We start from the raw sequence: 24,755 nt of genomic DNA on the forward strand, positions 1-24,755 counted from the left end.
GGGCAAGGCAATGTTGAGCAAAGCTTCTTACCCATGCAAGTACCAAAGCTTCACCCTTTCCCTTCTTATAGGAGGGCAACATACATCACAGGCCATGGAATAGGGCACCCAAGAGTCAGAAATAAAGGATCCCTGCCTCAAGACTAATCAGAACACATGGTGATGTTGATAATCTCAATCAAAATTAAAACAGTAGAAGTAAAAAAACAAGCTAAGAGCAAAAACTGAAAGTTTGAGGCGTTCTTGTCGTGGCTCGGTGGTTAGCGAACCCAACTGGCATCCATGAGGATGCAGGTTCCATCCCTGGCCTCGCTCAGTGGGTTAAGGATCTGGCGTTGCTGTGAGCTGTGGTGTAGGTCACAGACGTGGCTCAGATCCTGCATTGCTGTGGCTCAGATGTAGGCCAGCAGCTGCAGCTACAATTCGACCTCTAGCCTGGGAACCTCCATATGCCATGGGTGCAGCCCTAAAAGACAAAAAATAGTGTGAATTTACATTCCTCAGTGTCTTACTGTCTTTAAAAAAAATTATGATATATAACTGATGTGTAACTATTACTGTCTTCCTTTATCTTTCCTTGGTTTTATACTTATAAAATACACCTGTTTTAGTCAAATATTTAGATTTTGATTTTGCACTGTTTTAAATGGTCACATTCCCTGCCAGGCCTTTGAAGAAACTACCAAACACAAGATGGTTTTAAATCCACAAATTTTAATGTATCTTGCTAAGTTATATATAAATGACCTTTTTTTTTAAGAAATAGATTTGAAAGACAAGATAGTTTTTGTCATAAGAGTAAATTCTTTCCACAGCAACAACTATATGTTGGCTCTGCTGCGGGGGTGGCGCAGCTCCCTTTACACAGATGTGATATTTACGGGAAAGCCTGTGCAGAGTGCTGCCTCGCCCGGGACCCATACTGTGCCTGGGATGGCTCTTCATGCTCTCGCTATTTTCCTACTGCAAAGAGGTAGGAAGAATATTAGAAATAAATACAGTGTTTGATATTTATCTGATCTGATTCAGTTTTTGGAACAGCTTCTTCAAATAAGCTGAATACAACGAGGTATAGAAGCAATGTTTTTGGTTAACATTGTTTTATTTATTTCTCTTAGTCAAAATAATCAGACAGTTGGGTACTAAATGAAAGGAGACAAATGGTTTTAATAGATTACAAAGGGAAATCTAAAACATCATAATATCCCTGAATGTTTACATTAGAAAATTACAATTTTACAACTTCATCTCCCACATGGAAAAAACTGGGTGTCAAAGCTGAAGAGAAAGTCACAAGCAGTAGTGTGGACAGCTTTATGCATTTTGTCCAAAAATGTTCTTTTTCTGTCTAGCAACATTCTATCCTGTTTTTAAATAATTTTAATAAAGCAATATATGTCCTTGGATGAATGGAAAATTCTCAGAGAAAATAATTTATTTACCTTTAGTCTCAGAGAGTACATAGGGACCAAATTATAAAAAGTCAAGGACATCTTTTTCTTTTTGAAGATAACACATTTTTGTATATGTTGATTAACTAGTATTAAATATATATCTTTATTTGATCCCCCCAAATTTAAAGGCTGCTAAATTATATCATCTTGTATTTGCTTTATTCAAACTTATAAAACCATGTTATGATATCTATTTATCAATCTCTTACATGTATTATATAAATATTTAAATTCTTGATAATCCTTAAAAATTTTTTTTAGACATGCTTGAATGAAAGTTGCTAAGATATGCCTAGAAGTTACCTAAAACAATATGTTTAGATAAATCTGTAAGTTGCTGTCTAGAATATTGAAAGCATTATGAATGGAATTCGATCATTCAATACAGTATTATATTATACCTCAGGTAACTCTTAGACACATCCTAAAAGTTGTACACAAACTTGGTTTCCTTGTGTTTTAAAAAACAAAGCAGTTTCTTAATTTGATGATACAGTTATCTTAACATATTCTGTACTATTTACTTAAAGGCTGTCTCTAACCACTAAAGTAAAAAGGTAAAAAGGTAAACAATGATAGATGAAAGTAATATACAATACTTGCTAATACAGATCTTAAGATTAATAGTATGCACATCGACCTATTGAAACATTTAATAGAAATTGGCATTATCAAGCTACTGAATTTTAGGAGCAATAAAAGTTTTTGTTTTTTTATCATAGCTAATTCTTTACAAGCTATGAACATGGCTTTTTTCATTGCTAGGGAGATGTGTTCCACAACATTTGGATCATTTTAAATGTTTGGGAAAAACATTGGGAAAGAAATAATTCTAATAATTACTTAAGTATTTTTATTACATGCTTTAGATAGTTTTGAGCAGTGTTAAGTCATCTATAACTTAAGTATTTCATATAATTGGCCCATATGGATTAAAACATACTTCGTTAATAATAATAAATGTAAATGTGGTATGATTTAGTCCATTTAATAAATATTCAGTTTCTTAAGCCTTCAATATTCAGAATTGAGACATCATGTTTGTATTACTTTCATATACCTATTGATTTTGTTGGAAGTTTAAAACAAAAACTAAGTGTGAAGATAACGTATTATTCATCAAAGAAACCATGGATAGTTTAATAAATAGCAATGTGCTATTTTTACAGCAATAAACGTATTAATACTGTAAACCAACTATAATGAAAAAAATAAAAATCATTTAAAGTAAAAATAAATGAAACTTTATGGTTCTTAAAATCATTTAGCGCTAGAGGGCTTTTAATGTTGCTTGAAAATGTGGATTCATGTTTGAAATAAAAGTGGTATCATTTCCTTTCTATATTAAAATGTATAATATTGCCTAATTTAGTAATAATCCATTTGAAATTTAAGCTTTTAATGAGAAAGAAAATGAAAGTGAGGTCATAACTACATGCATAATAAGTTGAAAAGCTGGATATTATTATCTATTTGAAATATGTTTATGGCATACCTAGAATCTAAGATTGAAGGAATTATCATTAACACATTTTTGTTGTGCTTGCACATTTTACTTAATCCAATTTCATGTGTCTTTGAAAAGGATGTTTAGAGGCCTCACAATTTATATATTCTTTGTGATGGGATTTTTCAAAAGCTTAAATGGCAGTAAAAAAATGCCTTCCCAAATGCTTTGTGGCTCATGTTTCACAAGTTCCCTTGTTGGCTCAATTTCGAAATGTGCAACATCTGTTTGATAGTCTCACCAATTCTCCAAATAGAAATCTATAAATACTTGGGACTTCTAAATTTATGAATACAGTAACAAATTCCATGTTTGCAATTCTCAATGGCTTTTGTGAGAGCTCTTTTCAGGGATGGTAACTAACTTTGCAGCAAAACAATACCCATTAAAATAGATGCAGAAAACAGTTGGGCAAATGTCCCCAATATTTTCCAGTCTGTTACACATAGCCAAACTCCATTTTTAGCCTCCTAGTTGAACTACACATCTTGTTTGCACCACAATGGCTGGAGCCGACCTCCTTCTCCCCAGTCAGCCGTTAGCTAAGTGTAGAGAGAGGATGTACAGAATGCACTGTAACTAATGTGATCTTAGCAGTAGAATACAAGAGAAATTTAGATTTTCATAGCAAATTCTGCTTTTCTCTTAGAGGGCAGTTCATCTTCTCTCTCACCTTCCTCTGACAAAAGGAGGAGCCTTGCTTCTCATTATTTGTCATTGTTTTTGTTCTTTTATTCACTCCTCAGTTAAACTGGTTGGCCTGCATAACTCTATGATGATAAAAGAAACGTTTTATCAAAAAAATGGTGATAGAGCAAACAAAAAGGAATTAAAAACTAACTTAAAAATAGAATTCATTGTCTTATTTAACAAAAGTCTATTTAAGGAATTATGTATGAGTATTAAAAGAAAGAAAACATTCATGTGAATTTTAATATTAAAGCTTACTCTGTCATTACTGATCAGAAAAAAAATTTCAGTTCCCATTACTGAATAATTAAATAAATGGGTTGCTATTTTATACCTTGTGCTTTTTCCTCAGAATTTAAGATGTTAAGAATTTCAGAGTTTCTAGATGTTGGGTTCCTATTACTATTCAGTAGCATAAAACTAGTAAATTTTAATTATCAATTCTTGGGAGACTTTTAACACATTGTTAGTACATTTGTATACACTTTCCCATTTTAATCATCTTGAAGATTGCTTTTAACAGGTTCAATGAGCTGCTTTTAAAAGTCTTTTAGTTTGGAGTTCCCGTCGTGGCTCAGTGGTTAACGAATCTGACTAGGAACCATGAGGTTGCGGGTTCAATCCCTGGCCTTGCTCAGGGGGTTAAGGATCCGGCGTTGCCGTGATCTGTGGTGTAGGTCGCAGACGCGGCTCTGGGGTAGGCCAGTGGCTATGGCTCTGATTCGACCCCTAACCTGGGAACCTCCATAAGCTGCAGGAGTGGCCCAAGAAATGACAAAAAGACATAAAAAAATACATCTCTTCTGATAAATTCCTGGAGTCTTTGATTTTGAGTCTTCTCGGTTCTTATGACAAATTCTTAAGAGGGAATAGAGATACTATAATACCTTTTAAATACAATTGTTTCAGACGCACAAGACGGCAAGATATAAGAAATGGAGACCCACTGACTCACTGTTCAGACTTACAACACCACGGTAAGTTAAAAGATATTTTTCCAACTTGTTAACACCAGGATAAAATCATAATGCATATCCATATGCAAACATTCAGGGTAGACACCTCTCCCAGAATATTTAGAGAAATGCAACTGAAGAGAAAGAAAATTGTGCGGGGAAGAATATTCTAATGAATACAAAGCATTGAATTATGTTTTGTTATTGTAGGTATGATAAATTCAAGATTTTAGACCCTTGTAACTTAAAACTCTATTTTCTCACATTAACCAAAAGAAGTCCAGGTTAAATACATGCTTCTGTGTATAATAGCAATCTGAGAATAATAAGCAACAAAAATATCCATTCAAAAATGTTGTAGAGGAGTTCCCGTCGTGGCTCAGTGGTTAACAAATCCGACTAGGAGCCATGAGGTGCTGGGTTCGATCTCTGGCCTCACTCAGTGGGTTAAGGATCCAGCGTTGCCATGAGCTGTAGTGTAGGTCACTGACAGGCTTGGATCCTGCATTGCTGTGGCTGTGGCATAGGCCAGAGGCTACAGTTCCGATTAGACCCCTAACCTGGGACCTCCACGTGCCATGGGAGTGGCCCTAGAAAAGAAAAATAAAATAAAATGAAATGAAAATTTCGTAGAAAAAAAAGTGTAGCTTTAAAATAAGCCATGTAAATATTTATTAGCATGCTAATAATACAGACCCAGTCTATTATTACTGGGTATCTAACTCAAATAGAAGGTAGTCTGGATGTCTTCATACTGATTTACTAGTAGGATATTCCCTTGAACTAAGAATTTTGGAACAAGTTCTTTTTATGCTTCCTAAAAGATGTCAAGACCTATTTTATGTCAAACCAGCTTATTTAATGATGAAACATCAACCAATCTTCATTTAAAATGCAGTATAATTGTAGTATAGTTAACCCCCCCACACACACGTGAACCCTTTATGTAAACAACAATTAGGTTATGCTTCCCTCTGCTGGGAAAACACAGCAGTGACATCACTGCTAATAAAAGACTCATAATTTGAAAAGGTTAAAATGTCAAATGTGAACATTTTACATGTAATTGAATATAATTACCCTACTAACTTTTTTGGTGCCTTTTACATTAATCCTAAAAGAAGTTCTGGTATTTGTATCAATTCCTTGGATTTGGTCTACTAATTCTATGTGTAGCATATTCATGGTTCTTGAATTTTAAGAAAGAAAATACACTGCATAAATAGCTCCCAGCATGCATTCCAAAACCTCGTTACCTTTATGAAAGTCAGGTCCCTCTGTTGCATATCCTGCATGTGCTGGAATCTGATTCAAGAATGCCTGCAGGGTTGTTTGGAGGATGCCAATACCAGAAGACAAGAAACCACAAATCAAGCCTGTATTATAAATCCATTTTGTTTGCAAAACTTTCTTGTCTGCCTGTTATCCACTTTCCAGTCTGTTACTTTTCTTATTATAAAGAAAAAAGATACCACTAGATTGGAACAAATATTATGAGTTTCATACAGATATAGTGCATATTGACACACCCATCTTAAATATTTCAGTTGTCATACTTCACTTGGACAACAAAACATTCCACATCAATTTCATGTGGAAATACTAAATTATATTTATGATCAGGAACTTTCAAGCAATGCAGTACTATGAAATTAATTCATTACACTGAAGAACATATTTGCATAGATATGGAAAAGCTCATGATAATAACCAGAAGTAAAAGAAACAAAATGGTGTTAACTAGAGCTCATTTCCAATCAGATTTAATCGCCATGTCAATGTGGACCTTGGTATTTTGCTCACTTTTTATTTCTAGGGCCATAACAGATGCAATATCATGAATATTTAAATATTCAATAAGTATTTGTTGAAGGAGTGATCTAAATCGTTCAAGCTATAGCATAATACTTACTATTTTTGTTTTTCAGTAGAGATTTTATCTAAGCAGCATCTGTTATTTATTGTGAAAATGGTTTGTCATACCATTGTTATTAATATTGTATTCAGAAGTAGGATTTTTCTTAAGGAATACCATCAACCAGTTAATTAAGAAATTATACTTCTAAAATCACTTTATATAGGATACTATGCTGTTTTGAAGAATGTTAGCAAAATATATATATATATATCGTACATCCCTTTGTTTAGTAATTCAGTCCCTTCATAGACCCAGTTAGTATTTTTTCAAAATTATATGTATGTTGGAATTATGAGTGTACATATATACAAGGAAAATATGATCAAAGGTGTATTTATTATTTTTTTGAGAGTGAGACTGTGGGTGAATAAATATTGTTGACCATTGAATGAATGAGCTTTGGAGAGTGCCTCAGATTTTAAAGTTGTTTTTGATGAAATTAGAATGGTGAAATTATAAACTTTTGGAATATAAAATTGCTTAGCTACAGAAAATAAAGTGAACATGAATCAGTTTTTCTCCTGATTCATCAACTGGAATGCATACTGTAGGGAGGAAAAATAATTGCTGTGTTTCAGTATTTGTGTGTGTGTGTGTGTGTGTGTGTACAAAAACAACTCCAGATAGATGCTTGTGATATATGGGAGGAAATGGTAAAATAGTCCAAGAAGCTCTGCAGCAGTAAAACATTCATTTTTTGAAGGCCTCTTTATTCTTTGTCTGCTTGTCTTGCTAATTGACCAAACATAAAAAAATATACAGCATAGATTACAGTAAATTTCAAATGTTTGGAAACTAAGTCAGGCATTCCCATATGGTCAGACTGAGTCTTTCCATTAGGCATCAGTGAATTATCTTGAGTAGGTGATGTCAATCTTTGAAAGTAAAATGGGCAAAAATCCAGGGCTCAGCCCTGTTAAATCATGTATGTTGTCTTGCTAATGTCACATCTCACATTGAATAAAATATATGTGCTCATATGGAAACATATAAAGATATGAGATGTTTTCACAGAAAACTGCTAAGCAACCTGAAGCCAAATTATACACTTCAGGACGATCAGTTCCAGCTGTAATGGTAAACATATTCTGTAACACTCTATATTTTACATGTCCTGAGGTTTTAATAGAGAGACTACATAAAATAACTCAGACTTAAGGTGGAAGAAATTTCACTCTCGACAAAACCTTTAACACTCACTCAGTGCTCTGTTCCCTCTCTTGTAAAGGCAGCACTAATAGTGAGCTGGCCTGAGTGAAACAGAAAAATCCGGCTCCCCTTCCCCTTGGTCCAGCACACTCTTCTCCGTCACTGGTGGCCTTTTGCTGAGGGACATTTCAGTATAAATCCCTAAATATATATGTGTTGGCAGATCTTCTTGTCTTCCCACTCACACCTCATACACAATGCTAAGGAGAAACCTCCAGTATGTTCCCTTCCCTAAAATAACTCTTGGAAAAAATTGGAGCTTGTCTGACTTTACATTCAAGAGCAGGAGTGGCTAAGTCAATTTACTTTTAACTACCTCTCATTCCTTCTTCTTTACTAACCAGCTGTACTGTGATCTACATGTCCAGAAAGGAGAGAGCTACACCACAAGTAACAATTTTTAAAAATTAACATCACGTTAGAGTTTTGAATCTTTGAAATATTTTATGTCCTAACATCTAGATTACTGCCATCATAGAATTTCACTCCATGATAGTTCTCTTGGCTGTTCCACATACATGAATTTCCTTTCAAACGTCCCACAGTAAAATGACCGCGGAGTCCAATCTTCTTTATTTCCACAACTACCTTGTCTCAATTTATGTCTTGGTTTGCATCAGAACTTTTCCAGAATTTCATAAAATATCTTTGGCTGTGTCATCCGTATGGTCTACAGAACTATAAATTTAGTATTTTGTAGCAATGATATCCTGGCCTGTGCTTTAGCTTCTTTTATACACAGAAAATCTAACTATGAGTCTGAGCATTTGACCCCCAAAGAAGCCTTAAGATTTGATGGATGAGATGATGTCAGCTCTAAAAACAGCCCTAACTTTAATGAATTACCAAATTGTCATTCAGTCTGAGATGTCACTGACTGTAAGATGCACTGTGATTTTGTGTACTACTTAGGAAAGGAAAAAACTACCCAAAACGGGCAACCTAATAGATGATCCTACCATCAAGCCAAAATGCAGTATATTTTGGTATTGGCACAAAGGAGAAATAAATTCCCACACAGAAAATAGCAAAGGAATTTGCCTGTTCTGTTCCTTAAACCACAAAGGTGGCCCTCATGAAAGTTTACTTTCTGAATCCACACCAACACAGGGTGGACCAAAAGTTTCAGACAAAACTCTAATGTAAAGAGTTGTCATCAGCTTATTAGGTTCTCCTGTATGGCAGAAGTAAGAACAAATTCTTTCCAGAAGAATGAAATGTCTGTTCAAATCAGGAGCAAATGATGTTCTGGTATCAAAGACGTTAAAATATAAAATATGCAACCTAGAATGAAATCATTACAGTATTATTTCTATAACTTTTGTAAACCCTTTTTGAAACTGTTTTCACTGGAGAAAATCAATCATCAACACAGTCATCTTCTGATACTACATTAGGCAAGTAATCCAGTTTTTCATAGTAAAAGTATACAAGACCTGCACACACAACCTCAATGAGAAGAGTAAGAAGAGATTTGGAATATTTTGTACTATCAACGTTCCTTATTAAAGTTTTAAAATAGGTCATTGGAGATCACCCACTGTTTATACACCTTTAATTAACTGTTGTAAATGGCAAGTTTTTAAGCATGCTGTGTTTTAAAAATTCCAAAACTTAAAAGGAAAATGTATAAAATAAAATAAAAGATGGTATCTTTATTATTGTTTATGGAGCGTTTCTGCTTCATCAAGTGCGTGTTTTCCATCTTCTATCGTATCTCTTGGGGAAAAGTCAAACCTTTATGTTCATGTTTCTTGATTTTTAAGTGTATAAATTCCTATGGTAGTTTTCCTTTGGCATGTAAATTATATGTGCTTTCTTGATAAAGAATTTGCTATAAAATCATGAAAATAAAACATATTAGATAATCAATATATATATTCAGTAAACATTACGGTAGATATCTTCATATTGGTATTGCTTTTTAAATAATTGAGTTTTAGCCCTCCCTATACTAAGAAACAATGAAGCCTCTGATAGCTTAAGATTATTAAGCATGTTATTAAAATGGTTTCATAGTTAACTTCAAAACACTTCATTTTCATATTTTAAATTAGTAAATATCTTAAAAGATATTAGTAATGCTCTCCAAACAATAATTACCCATAAACAATAAAAGTAAAATACCCTAGTCATATCTCTCTGATAATCCATCTACCTATCTATACACTGACAAAAGCATTTAAACACAAATCCAGAGGAATCTATGAATTCAAGGAAAAATGGAAACTCCTTGAATTATAAAATTCTAAATGTGGTATTCTAACTGATAATTATTTTCCAGCATAAGAGACAGGTATTAATTTAGGGCATGAAACAAAGTTTAAAATTTAAATTTATTTTAGCAATTTGATAAATTATGTTTAAATTTTCTCTAAGCTTTCACTAATTGAGTTCTTTTTGTACCTGAGAAATAGATGTATTAAGCACATGGACTATATTACATATGCACTGATTTCTAGGTCCATGTATGCTTACAAACTCACATGCAACAAATATTTGATGAAAAACTAGCTGGTATAAGCATCACACAAAACATTGGAGAAACATTATACTAAGCATTATCTTGAAAAAATAAAGAAATGGTACCTCTGTTTTATAGCTTAGTAAATAATGTAAATTCGTATTACGTGCACCACCGTCTATGAGATTATTAAATCAATTGATAGCCATCTTAATATTCGGTCAGGTCCAAAAGGTACATGAATGTTAAGGATGAATGAAAATTTATCTTCTTTTTTATTTTTTAAGCATTTTATGGCTTCCCAAGAGTTATTGATTCATCCTTGAAATGCCTTTTCAGCTACTTCAACTTTATGAGGTATTATTTTCCACTTGAAGTCAAATCATTGTCTTTTCTATTGATGAAGTGCCTGTTTTATTTCTGGAGACAATGATCTAGAATCCAGTAAGAAAAAAAATAAGTGATGTCATTTATACCTAAGTGCATATCTACAGGTTTCTGTGTCACCAAGAGTTGGTGGACAACGCTTCCTTCTTTACTTGACCTTTTACATTGATTAATATTGAGAAAAAAAATCTACAATGTCAAATATTAAAATTACAATGCAATAAAAACAAGTGGAATTAGATTTCTCTTTATGTAGTTTGGCAGCTAGCTGAATTTGCTAAATATTTAAAATATTGCAAACACTTGCCCTCCTCCAAATTAAGGTTTATTTCATATTCCTTATTTATGAAATGCAACTTTTTAAAAATCTAAAGAGGGAAAAGATAAAAAAGACAGCAGATATCAAATTGTTGAATGATACGTACTTCACTACTTTCCTATCCCTGTCTTTTCTACATGAAATCAAATATCCTAAGATTCTTGTGTTATTAACATTTCAATCTTGGGAGACATTTATGGGGTTAAAATGGAGAGTAAAGTAAATGGAAAACTGAAATGTGATGCCTTCTGTTTCTGCTATATTGGAGGAGAATCAAATACTAAATAAGGCCTTTAGCAACATGATATTTCTGGCCAAATGATGGATATCATGACTTTTTGTTGTTACAAAAGGAAGCAATTTATTTAACTTCTTTCTTTCCTCCCATTCTTTCTGGTTTATTAGCCTCATTTCATTTCCATAAATTATTCCAGTAAAAAAGGAAATGATTAATTGAAGATTGCTTCCTTAAAAGCATTATTTCTTGTCATTAACAGCTGCAACATATTGTAATATGTGTAATTCAAACACACTACGATGCTTTTAAAATAATTTTAATGTTTGTTGCTCTCAATTATTTTGCTCTAACAATTCGGTTCAACCCATAAGAATTCATTATGCCAATTTAACATCAACACCCTTCTTGTCTACTTGGAATATTCATGACAAAAGTTTGTGTTCAAAACAGCTGCTTTCCAAGTTATAAAGTATTTAAAAATAGATTAAAATGAGATTACTTTCCTTCTGGAAAGATTACTCATTGTCATAGACATCCTTTAGAAGTATAGGTGTCCCTGGAGATGTGAGGATATATTCATATAATTTCTCAAATCTCTTTTGCTTCTTATTATCCCATATTTGGGATTTTTGATTTTGGAGTACACTTGATTAGTCATCATCTTCTACCATATCTCAAATCAACTCTTGCAATATTATAAAGCCTATCAATTTTAGAAGACTTGAAATGGTTGCAGTTCCATAACATATTCTGTCATCATGAGGGTTATAAACCTTATGCCATTATTAATTGATTAAACTCTTAATCATTTATGTAATTATGATAACTCTGTTTTGAGGATGTCAGAATTACATGAGATTTCAGCTTTTAAATGCAGAGTAAATCATTACCTGAATTTGCTATTTAGCAAACATTAGCTAAGGGTTTATGAGTGCCTTGTGCCAGAATTGTGGAATACAAGGTATGGAGGGAAATAACCAGATTAGTAAGTAATTGTGACAGATAAGACTACATGTGCTCTAAAGATATACGTAAAAAGATATTTGGGAAGCATAGAAAGGAAACACTTTTTTAATGGAGAAGAGAGAGCAGGATTGATACTGGGAAGGAGTTCATAATTTATCTTAATTTGGATTCTCAAGGATTTTAAGTTTTGAATAAACAATTGAAACTGTTACAAGAACAGCAATAACATTACTTCACATATTTATGACTATCTCTGTATCCAGACACTCTATTATTTGTATATAGATGTATTTTAATAACAAAAAATATTTAAAGCGATTATAAAAATTGTGTATTGTCCGAAATTGGTAAATGACCTCATATATTTCAGACAATGTGCAACTGCTTGATTTAAAGCAAAGATAGGATAAAGACAGCAATAATGTCACAGAGGCAAAGCAAGTATGTTGACAGAGTACAAAACCAGGCATGTGGCAGGAACGTATTTACCAAGAAGTTATAAGGATAAGACATAACTTTTTATAATGTTTTTTCCAGCTAATATGGGGGAGAAATATGATCAACTGGTGAGTCACAAAACTCATGAAAAAAAAAATTGATCGTTCAAGAGAATCTCAATAATTACTAAAACTAATATTAGAAAAAGTTCTCGGGGAGGGAGTGGGAGGGATCGGGAGCTTGGGCTTATCAGACACAATTTAGAATAGATTTACAAGGAGATCCTGCTGAATAGCATTGAGAACTATGTCTAGATACTCATGTTGCAACAGAAGAAAGGGTGGGGGAAAAAATGTAATTGTAATGTATACATGTAAGGATAACCTGACCCCCTTGCTATACAGTGGGAAAATAAAAAAATATATTAAAAAAAAAGAAAAAAAAAGAAAAAAGAAAAAGTTCTCAAAGAGGAATATCAAGAAAATAGTGCAGTACAATGAACACCATACTTAGCAACATTGGGACAACATGAATGCAGTAAGCAAATCCATAGAGTGTTGCTTATGGGCTCCTTCACCATAAGTCAGAGGCCCCCATCCAACATGATTCAATAAAATCACTTATGTCATGGGATTATACAACGTGTTCCATGTAAACTGCTTTAAGAAAGGCTGTAATCCAGAAGATTATAGATTATGCTTACCTATATGTGCAGGAGTTCATATCCTTCAGGAAAGCTTTAATCAACAGTGTTTTCTCAGTTGAGCTTTTGATTTATATTGTATCGTTATGAGTGTAGTACTACATGCTCTGAAAAATATAGCTATTCTGTGCTGCCGTATCTATACAGAGCTGCTTGCTTTAATGACACTCAAAATGATAGTGTCTTCAGCGTCCTAAGAAAAAGGTGAATATCTAGTAAGTTTAGAAATTAGGAATCAGGAGTTCCCGTCGTGGCGCAGGGGTTAACGAATCCGACTAAGAACCATGAGGTTGCGGGTTCAATCCCTGCCCTTGCTCAGTGGGTTAACGATTCGGCGTTGCTGTGAGCTGTGGTGTAGGTTGCAGATGGGGCTCGGATCCCGCGTTGCTGTGGCTCTGGCGTAGGCCGGTGGCTGCAGCTCCGATTCGACCCCTAGCCTGGGAACCTCCATATGCTGTGGGAGCGGCCCAAGAAATAGCAAAAAAGACAAAATAAATAAATAAATAAGGAATCAAAATGCTGTTCCTGTTTTTAATTTTGTTTTTTTGAGAGAAAGAGAGGGAAAGTAAGAGACAGGTAGATGGTGGTAAAGGATGAGGTGTAAGAAAGGATGTAGAAAAGGAGAGAGGAAGACGTGTGGTTATTAGACCCTTAATGTTTCCTGTCTTGCTCAAAATTTACTCAAACAGTTGGTGTAGGAGGGTCAGGAAAAAAACTTCATGCTTACTGAATGCCTTCCAACAGTCTCTTGGTTATAAATTCAGTTACAAGGCCATTTGTACAACATGGGGAATATAGCCTGTATTTGACAATAACTGTAAATGAAAATTGTATAAAATAAATTAATTTTTAAAAATAAAAATAAAATATTTATTGAGTATGTTTATTTGTTGGGTATCTGTTTATAAAAAATAAAATATTTATTGTGTATCTGTCAGGTGTGGAGAAAGTAACAAAAAATTATAGGTTGTTATACCTAAGCACCCAAATATATGAAAATTTGGCTGAGTCCACTTTAAGTGAAAGTTCTGGTTCTAAATTAAAAGTTGCTGATGATAGGAACAGTCTCCTGATGAGGATTAATAGAAATAAATGTATTCAGTGGCAATTTAGTTTTTCACTTTTTGGCGATGGCAGCAGAATGTAATAAAATATAAAATAGGACACTCTCAAATCAAAGACAGACAGACTACCTCCTCATTTTGTTTATTACTCATAGTTAAATATGGCAGATTTTTTAGCTCCACTGCTCACTAACTAGATAATTTTCTTTTGATTTTAATTTGGACAAAGAGCGAAAAAGGGCCAGTTTAGAGGGGAATGAATCCTTAAGGTATTATCAAGAGTAGTTATTAAGGCACCAAGGCAGTGAACCATATTGACTAGTTTTGGTTCTTACTTTTTTCAGGTGGAAAAGTGCCTGAATGCCATGATGTCTCTCAGAGAAATAAATCCATGGTCCATTGCTTTATTAAACCAAAACAAGCTTTGTGTAAATTCTTGGTTAAATTCAACAATATCTATTAGATTCTGCTATAGATAAGTAGCAGGTGATTTTTTTTTTTTTTAATTTAAGAAAACGTTTACTTTTTTTTTTGTCTTTTGTCATTTTAGGGCCACACCTATGGCATATGGAGGTTCCCAGGCTAGGAGTCAAATTTTAACTGTAGCCACTGGCCTACATCACAGCCACAGCAAAGCAAGATCTGAGCCACATCTGCAAGCCACACCACAGCTCACAGCAAGCCCCATCTTTAACCCACTGAGTGAGGCCAGGGATCAAGCTTGCGTCTTCATGGATGCTAGTTAGGTTTGTTAACCACAGTAGCCTCAACGGGAACTCCTAAAAAACATTTACTATTAGAATTATTTATTTAATTTTTTTGGCCAGCCTGCGAGGCACATGAAGATTTCCCAGGTCAGGGATCAGATCCCAACTACAGTTGCATCCTAAACCAAAGCGGCAAGAGGAACCTCATGACCAAGTGGTTTAAGAGTGGTCGTTAACAGAATATGCATTAGAAAAGAGAACCAAGGTGCAAACCTAGACACACAGGGTTGCCACAAATAGGCATGCTGTTTGCGGAAGCACTGTGAGGATTCTCTGAAATGCTATGCATAGATAGCTAACTCAAATGCTAATGATTCTTAAATGCCTAAAGTTTAGAGTAAAAGTTTAACCATCTACCAGCTAAGTGACTTTTAAAATAATAAAAGAACTTATAAAATAATTTTAAAAACCTATATCCTGCACCTACAACCCCCTTTTCACTTGACATAATCCAGAAGAGCACAATAAAAGCAGTGTGGTTTCTTGAGGCAGGGCTCTTGGTCCCTGAGACCTTGAGTCCCCCATTTCCCACCTTTACTTAAGATAATTGTCTCTGTGTCTTGTTTTATGTTAACTTTTTTCCTTAAGCTCCATAGCACCCGTTCTTCAGCCCCATCCTGCTGAGCTGGTCTCGGCAAGGAGTTTTTACTACTATAAATACCTCATCGAAGGGGACTCATGCAGTATTTGTTTTTCTGTGACTGGCTTATTTCACTGAACATGTCCTCATGGTTGATCCATGTTGCTGCACATTGCATATTTCCACCTTTTATAAGGTTGTATAATGTTAGAGGTACGATAATTTCTAATTCGAAAAAAGTTTAAACAGCACAGCAGTTGGCAAACAAAAATGCATTCTATGTAAACTCTACTGACCTCAGTGACAAGTCATTCTAATTACTCATTGTAGCTCCTGAATCACAAGAGATTTCTCAGTTGGTGTTGGGCATAGAGGTTCAGTTGACCTCTATTCAAGGAATCAGATGTCTTGCAAACGAGCATAGCAACATGGGCCATATCTATTTAATCAAAGATATACTCATAATTTCAGAGGAAAAAGAAAAACACTGCCATAGTTAATGTACATATTGGCTCACAGATATCTCCAACATATGAAATAAAATGTGAAGTGACATGGAATGAGTTAAATATTTTTGTTTCTTTACATTCCAGTCATTACCTGTTTTTTCCTCATTCCAGGGGAAAGATCAATTGATCGATCTTAAATAAGATCAATCTTGTTTTAAAAGGGGATGGTACTTCCCAATATTAAAAGAGTTTGGTTTCACAACTACAGAAATAGAGGAGAAAGCACTGTGATTGACATCCCTGCAGATAGCAATATGGGCAGAAGGTTGACCATAAGCAGGGTGAGAATAGAAGATTATGCCATAGGCTATGTACAGGGGCTGGATGGAAGCAGGACTTGGAAGAGCTTTGAACTTAGAGTAAATCATATTATCTGTGATAGACAAAAGTACTCAGTTATAAGGAGAGTAAAACTGTCAAAGTGGTACAAAAAAAGGGGGGAACATTTTTTTAATTAAAAATCTAGCTGAGTTTGAAAGAGAAAGCAAAAATTTTTCATCTGTCTACACTGTCAGCCCTCTATGCGTGCGAAAATATATTTATTATTTTCTAAATTAATTTAATGAGTTCCAGATTGTACAGGATGTCATAATGGAAACAGGATTATACAAGATAATAAGGAGTTTTTTTCTATAAATGAGTTTTACCTAGACTCCCCGTGTGGTACTTTTGATCTTAACTGTGTTTCATTTACCACATTGAAGGAGGTTACATAAAGGGTAAAATAATAGAAACTTAATCAGGAAACAGGCTTTCTTATTGCTTCATTTTATTACACACTCTTGCCATATTCTTTAGCCTAATTCTTGAAAATAATAAAAGATGTGTCATTTTAAAATAAGGACAATTGAAACCACATTGCATTATAATTGTGCATCTTTCTTCTGAGCCATCCCAAACATTTCACACCAATTGATCTTGAGAACAAGCTTGTGGCTTATTTAAGGCTTATTGGTGGGGAGGATAAACTTCCTGAACTCTATCTTCTGTAAAATACTAGATAAATATTATTGGTTGGTGAATGTAATTTTACAGATGAAAAACAAACACAAAAGAGGCAAAATAATTTCTCAAAAATGGATTCTTCTTTCCAAAAACCCAGTTGAATTACTTTTCTGCTAGAGAATAGTATAATATAAACTGGCCCCATTAGTCAGAACATAGAGTCTTGCAATGAAAATAGTTTCTTGGAGAGTATCATCGTGGCATATAAAGATGTACAGTTATGCACACATGACTGATTTTGGTAATATAATGCTATTTTCTGCTAGACAAAGCTCTGTATATGTTTCATGGAACCCATAGCAAAATAATTAGTCTATTTTAGGTAGACTCTTCAATTCTGAAACTTTGACATTTCTGCCATCCTCGATCAAATTGGAAGACTTCCAGCTTGGCAACACATTTATCTCCTGAATTTCCAAATAAATACTTTGGAAAGTTGAGTTCTCTAACATTTTCTCATTTCATTTCCTCATCCCTGGGAAGATAATCACCGTGGCCACAACTTTGAAGAAAGAATCATCTATGGAGTAGAAAATAGTAGCACATTCCTGGAATGCAGTCCCAAATCACAGCGAGCTCTGGTCTATTGGCAATTCCAGAGGCGAAATGAAGAGCGAAAAGAAGAGGTATAGAAAAGAAATTAACTGGATTAATTCTACCTAAACTACTGATTGATTTAAGCATGATTGACTTAAGAGGGGGGAAAAATGTACTGTGAATATTTATTCTTTTCTTAACCTACCAATACTCATTCATTAAACAAGTATTAATTGAAGGCTGTTTTTTATGACAGACTATGTGCGAGGAGTTAGAGAAACAAAGGTAAACTGATTAAAATTTTGTCCCAGAAGTCATTTGGAGATATATTTTAGAGGCTTCTTTTTTCTTCTTATAGTTATCTGCAAAACAGTTATTTACCATTTGTTAAAAAAAAATAAATCCTACTACTCATTTTAACTGTATACAGTTAATTTTGCTATGCAGTTGTTTCCCATTCTCCATTAACTTCTTCCTTAAATGGGGAGAGGAGATTAAGGGAAAGGAGTGGTAGATTTAGGATGTAGGATCTGAGGTCCCAGTAAGAACTCTGATATGAACTATGCATATAGTGTCTTACAGATCATCCTCTCATTGGATCCATGTATTCCTCCGTAAAATTAAAAAATTATAGCTAGAACATCTCAGTGAGTACTTTGAGCTTTTAAAGATTTTTAAAAGCATTAATTAAGAGTAACCATATTATGTAGGAGATTTGTAAATATACTATGTACAATTTTACAAACAGCTTGAATATAGGAATAAAAGTCCTCCCATTATCTCTCTTGATAGTTGAATCACATCATGTAATTACATCATAAAAATGTTAGGATTGACTTCATACGTTCCCAGCCTAGGCTTTCAGGCTAAGCTTAGGCTCTGTTGTAAACTATATTCAAAATAAAAGTGAAGTTAGATATGTTAAATAGCACATCGTCTATTTATGTCACATCTAAGACTTAGGAAATTGAAGAAATAAGTAAGCATGTGATCCCATGCTTCTTTCTGCTTGCTAAATTGCTGAACTTATTTTTTCACATCTTATTATAGGTTCATTCTAATTCTGCATTGTTTTCTAGTATCATGTTTCTGTACTTCCAATTCCAATATTCAATGTTTATTTTCTCCTGTGTTTATATTCTTTATTTCAAATTTATAAAGTATATCTTTTTTCTTTCCTTCCATTATATTTAATATTTAAATTATTATGAGAAATTATATTAAAACAATAGACAACCAATATTTTGCAATGCATCTTAGAAACAATTGTAAGAAATTTGAAACTCTTTTCCCTGATAGAAAAATTCTATCATTTCTTTTAAAACTAGAACTTTCATTAACTATGAAATGTGTCTTAATACATAATCTAAATTTTTACTGAGACAGAGTTTTGGAGCTTGTATTTCTTTTAAATCAGTATGATTTTACTACTTTTTTCCTTTTGCTAGATCAGAGTGGACGATCACATCATCAGGACAGAGCAAGGCCTGTTACTGCGTAGTCTACAACGGAAAGATTCAGGCAGTTACCTCTGTCATGCTGTGGAACATGGATTCATGCAAACTCTTCTTAAGGTGACCCTGGAAGTCATTGATACAGAGCATCTGGAAGAACTTCTTCATAAAGATGATGATGGAGATAGCTCTAAGACCAAAGAAATGTCCAACAGCATGACACCTAGCCAGAAGATCTGGTACAGAGACTTCATGCAGCTCATCAACCACCCCAACCTGAACACAATGGATGAGTTCTGTGAACAAGTTTGGAAAAGGGACAGAAAACAGCGTCGGCAAAGGCCAGGACATACCCAAGGGAACAGTAACAAATGGAAACACTTACAGGAGAATAAGAAAGGTAGAAACAGGAGGACCCACGAATTTGAGAGGGCACCCAGGAGTGTCTGAGCTGCATTACCTCTAGAAACCTCAAACAAGTTGAAACTTGCCTAGCCAATAACTGGAAAAAAAAAATGCAATATACATGAACCTTTTTCATGGCATTATGTGGATGTTTACAATGGTGGAAAGTGCAACTGAGTTCCACCAATTATAAATTAAGTCCATGAGTAACTTTCCTAACAGGCTTTCTTCCTAATACCATCACCTAATAGAGGTCAGGTGAACAAAGATGTTCACCCTAGCAGACTAAATGTTTCCTACAAGATTTCACTGTACAGGTTTCGCTTTCTTCTTTGCCTGAGAAATGAAAATGTCATTTGCCATACTGTCATCTAAAGGAGAAAAATTGCATCAGCAAAGCCATTTTATTGAACTAGAAGTTTAGAATAAACTGCATGGATTTACTAAGCTGATGACTATTCCAAAATGCTGTTGGATTCAAGGATATTTTTTGTCTACCAGCACTCGTGTTTATTTGTACTGGAGGAGTAAAATGATACTGAGTGAAATGGTCTGTGGAAATATAAAAAACATAAACCACCCATCATCCAAAAGAAAAATGGAATACACTGATCTACTACTGATGTCTTCTTCCAGCTTTTACCTAAAGATGTATTTTATTAAAACTATAATTTAAATGTACCATGACAAATATGCAGTAAAAATTAGCTCTTTTCTAAGCTAGAGTAGGTTTTTGTCTCATAATTATTGTACTATATGGTTTTTGTTTTTAAAAACTCCAAGTGTGTGCTGCTTTTTTTTTAAATTTTGTTTTTAGTTTTGCAAGAGGGATAACCAATATTGTTCTAGAAACATGTACACATCATTAACAATTAATTCCTAAATGCACATATGAATTATGGTTTATTTCTCTGAGGAATTAAAAAAAACACCTCCCCTTCATTAGATATTATCTAAATTAATTGGAACCTGCATAACATTCTTAGAAAAACAATGTTTAACTAAGACAAAAGAAATAGATTTGTAAACGCATTTTGTTGTGCCTACTGGATCAACAAAGAGAAAAAGAACTGCATATTGATAGTCATAAAAATTGTAAGCATTGTTTTAATTTAATGTTAATAGAAGATGTCTTAATTCTCTGCTTGAATTCCTGCCTGTTATTTGAGACATAAAAACTCTCTTTCAAGACCCCATTAGGAATTTTATCTGTGTCAATTTTTTTGAGAATAGGGAGATCAGTAATATTGACATCTTTATCAGCTGTCTCTTACCTGGTTTAAGAAATTATCTATCTAAAGCAGGGTTCCTTTCAGGTCAATGGGATTGGCTTTTATAGAAACTGTTTTCTACGACACCACCCACACCAAGAATACATAAAGCTCTTTGTCTTCTGCAACAACTTATAAGACAAAAGAATATTATCTAAAGGCTTGCCTGCTTGGTTGTCCTAAGATGATTTCTCTTGAGAAACACTGACTTCAAGATATAGAAGATCTTCAGCCTCACAGTGCAGTTTCTTTTGCACTGCACCCACCTTTCTGAGCATCCCTCCCTAGGTTCTTCATCACAAACAAAAATGCAAAGGAAACATCTTTTTGCTAATTAATGGAAACAGCATTGAAATTCTAACTCTAGCTGTCTTGGAATTATAATTAACTCAGCATTAATTTCTCACCTCAGACTACAGTGATTTTTTTTTTAAATTCTCTATCTGCTGAAATATTTCACAGATGGAAGCTCATGTTTCAGTTTTAATGATTACTTTGATTAAACAATTTTTTGACTTTTGTTTTGAAAGCCTAAAAATGTCCTCCATGCAATTTTAGGCTCCATTGATTAATACGGTGTTACTTTTTGAAGTATATCTTCAAATGGTAGCTGAATTTTAAATTATTTGAAGGACAAACATTCCTGTAGAGAAAAAAATAAAATGTTTGTGATATAAATCAAAGAACAAAAGTGCTCCAAAAATAGGTCATTCTTTTATTTTCATAGGATATCTTAACTAAGACTCAGTGTTGCATTTCATTCTGAATTTGCCATTGTGTCTTATTTTTTATTAGTCCTCAAAAATAAAGGATTTGAAGGAGTAAGAGAGTGTATAACTTCAGAGATGCCTTTCAATATCTGAATACATTTTGTTCATCATTATAGAATACCTATGAAAAGAAAGTCTAGATTTCAGTTTAAAAAAGCAAATCCACTGACATGTCTTTCTGAATCAGAAGGTCTACATTTTCAAAGAAAATTATAGATATAACTTGTAGGCAAAAAACTCTTATTACAGCCATAATCTTCTGCCAATGTGTATTGAAGGGGGCAGTTTGCACGAAAAATATTTAACATCCCATTTAATTCAGTTTTAATAGACTTTGGCTTATGCATGTATCATCAAGGTTGAAACTTTGTTAAGAGACTTATATGACCTTAAACAGATTATGACAGCAATCTGAAAATAGGAAAAAGGTACATCACAGCAAAGAAATTATGGCCCAATTGAAATCAAATGTAAAATGCAAATGCATGTAAATGCACACTTAATGCTACTTTTTATGTATTATTTAGTGACTTTCAGTGGTATGTGTTTAATATTTTTGCTACCTACACATTAGGGCAGAGAGATGTAAATAATTTTGAAGAGAAAGAACAGTGTAAAATGCAGCTTTTTTATAGGTACTCCATTTTAGTGTGTTCAACATCATCCTAAAATGCAAGAGTTTCCCACATAGGTGACAAGGTGGCTTATGTGCTATTTAAGGGCAGAGCTGTGTGCCCATTCAATAAGCATGATTTTTTGCCAGATAGTAAATATGTTCCATATCTGTATTTATCATTGCATTTCAGATGGGAACTAGAAAACTGGAGAGAAAAAAATGTAATGAAAACTGCTGCTGTAAATTATTCCTTTTAGCATGTACTCAGTTGCTAAATACACATTTCTTCAAAATATTTGAATTCAGATGTCTTTACTATTCCTTGTAGCATATGGTGTCAAGGAATCTAAGTTTAAAAGTTTGATAACCAGAGTCAGGTTGCTAGCAGATTTCTTCATTGTAGTCGTATATAAACTGGTTTCTGTATTTATGGTGACTGTGAATTTTATGCCCTTTAAATTAAATATTGTTATTTTGAATCATACTTATAAGGCACATGTGGGGATAAAATTCTATAATGTATCATTCTCCTAATCAGTTTGATTTCATCAGGATCTACAAAGATGCCTGATAATTGTTATTGAAATTGCCTGTCTTGAAGGTCATAAGCAAGCATCTTATTAATGTAGAGTTATTGGTATAACATTTTTGAAATCTTTGTTTTATGAAGTCTTTTTTAAAACACAATTCGCATAAACTTTAATGGAAATCTATCAGGTTTCATGGCTTCAAAGTCACATTTAACAAATAGGATTCAATACCAATATTGCAATGTATTAGGGATAAACTGGCCAAATGACAAAGACAACCATGCTTTTTATTTTAACTTTGTTTGTAATAATTCTTTAAAGCCAGTATTAATGTTTGCAAAATCATGCCTCCATAAAGAAGAGAACATTTTTCAAAAAGTCTGCCAAATCCTATTAATTTGATTTCTAACAATTTATGTACCAATTAAAGAAACATACTTTTTAAAGCTCATATACTAAGAGGACCTATACATGAAAGAGAGAATAAAACTACAGAGATGGTGCATCATATAATGTGGCCATTTTCACAGTCAACCTGACCAAAGAAGACAGCCTGGTTTTCATTTCAGACATGCAAGCACACACAGGCAGAGGGACCAAATCATGCCAAACCAGACAAAAAGATGGTTTTGAATATAAAGAAACAGAGCTTCTGGACACTTTATTCTTTAGAGTCAGATTCTTACTTGTTCCATTAAATTTTACTGATAGGTCTTGTCTACGTGATCTGTGCTAGGCATTGATAGGTGATGAGGATGCTAACATTAAGGAGACATAAACCTTGTCCTCAAGAGCTCATAATGAAATAAAGGAAATAAATTGTAATATGGCTTATCATCATTTTATCTAGCCAGTCTTTCCTGATCCTTCCATCTCTAGACTGAACAAACCATCTTCTCTGCACTAAACCTGTGCCTTGTATATATTTTTTATTGCCACATTTAATGCAAAGGTGTAATTTCTTTGTTTATAGCCCTGTCTTCTTCTCTAGACTGTGAGCTCCTTGAGGGCAGGGTTTGTATCTGATTTATCTCTGCCACCAGTGCATAGCATGATGTCTGGCACAGAGAAGGAGCTCTTTAAAAGGATGTGGGAAAGAACCAGGTTACAATGTGATGAGTGCCAAATGCAAACTCACAATAAAAGTGCTGTGGGGCTGTCCAGCTTTCCCAACACCATTTGCTGAATAGACATTCCCTTCTCCATTGTATTTTCTTGCGTCCTTTGTGGAAGATTAATTGACTCTAGGGGTGTTGGTTTACTTCTAGGCTTCCTACTGCTTTTGTGCCAATACCATGATGTTTTGATTACTGTAGCTTTGTAATATGGTCTGAAGTGTGAGAGAGTTGTGCCTCTGGCTTTGTTCTTTTTCTTCAGGATTATTTTGACAATTCTGGGTCTTTTGTAGTTCCACATAAGTTTCAGGGTCATTAATTCTAGTTCTGTGAAAAATATGGGTAATTCGACAAGGATCACAATAAATCTGTAGATTGCTTTGGGTAGTATGGCCATTTTAACAATAGTAACTTTTCCAATCCAAGAGCATGGGACATCTTTCCATTTCTTTGAATCATCTTCACTTTCCTTTATCAGTATTTTGTAGTTCTCGATGTATAGGTCTTTTGTCTGCTTGGTAAGGTTTATTCCTAGGTGTTTTATTTTTTGATGTGATTTTAAACAAGATTTTTTCTTTTTGATATTTCATTGTTAAAGAAGTGCAGTAGATGTATGTATATTAATCTTGTATCCTGCTACCTTGATGAATTCATTTATTACTTTCAATAGTTTTTGTGTAGTCTTTAGGCTTTCTACATAGGGTATCATGTCATCTACATAGTGATAATTTTACCTCTTCCTTTTCAATTTGGATACCTTTTTTTTCTTTTTCTAGAACATTCCTCATACCATATACAAAAATAAATTCAAAATATTTTAAAGACCTAAATATGACATGACACCATAAAACTTCTAGAGGAGAACATAAGCAAAACACTTTCT

General features: G+C 33.8%; 1 protein-coding gene across 4 annotated transcripts in view; it reads left to right on the forward strand.

The window, feature by feature from the left end:
- Nucleotides 1-24,755, forward strand: part of SEMA3A (semaphorin 3A) — a 477,770-nt gene that overhangs the window by 439,260 nt on the left and 13,755 nt on the right. For 3 of the 4 annotated variants that reach the window (XM_047753060.1, XM_047753059.1, XM_047753058.1), the window contains 4 exons: nt 816-973; nt 4,561-4,628; nt 17,658-17,800; nt 19,160-20,345. In XM_047753060.1, the coding sequence (XP_047609016.1) occupies nt 816-973; nt 4,561-4,628; nt 17,658-17,800; nt 19,160-19,615 (825 nt within the window). In that variant the 3' untranslated portion in view covers nt 19,616-20,345. Of the gene's footprint in view, nt 1-815; nt 974-4,560; nt 4,629-17,657; nt 17,801-19,159; nt 20,346-24,755 lie in introns of those variants that run through there. The other variant, XM_047753061.1, reaches the window with a different exon arrangement.

Source organism: Phacochoerus africanus, chromosome 11 (genome assembly GCF_016906955.1).
Source record: "Phacochoerus africanus isolate WHEZ1 chromosome 11, ROS_Pafr_v1, whole genome shotgun sequence".
NCBI classification, from domain to species: Eukaryota; Metazoa; Chordata; class Mammalia; order Artiodactyla; family Suidae; genus Phacochoerus; species Phacochoerus africanus.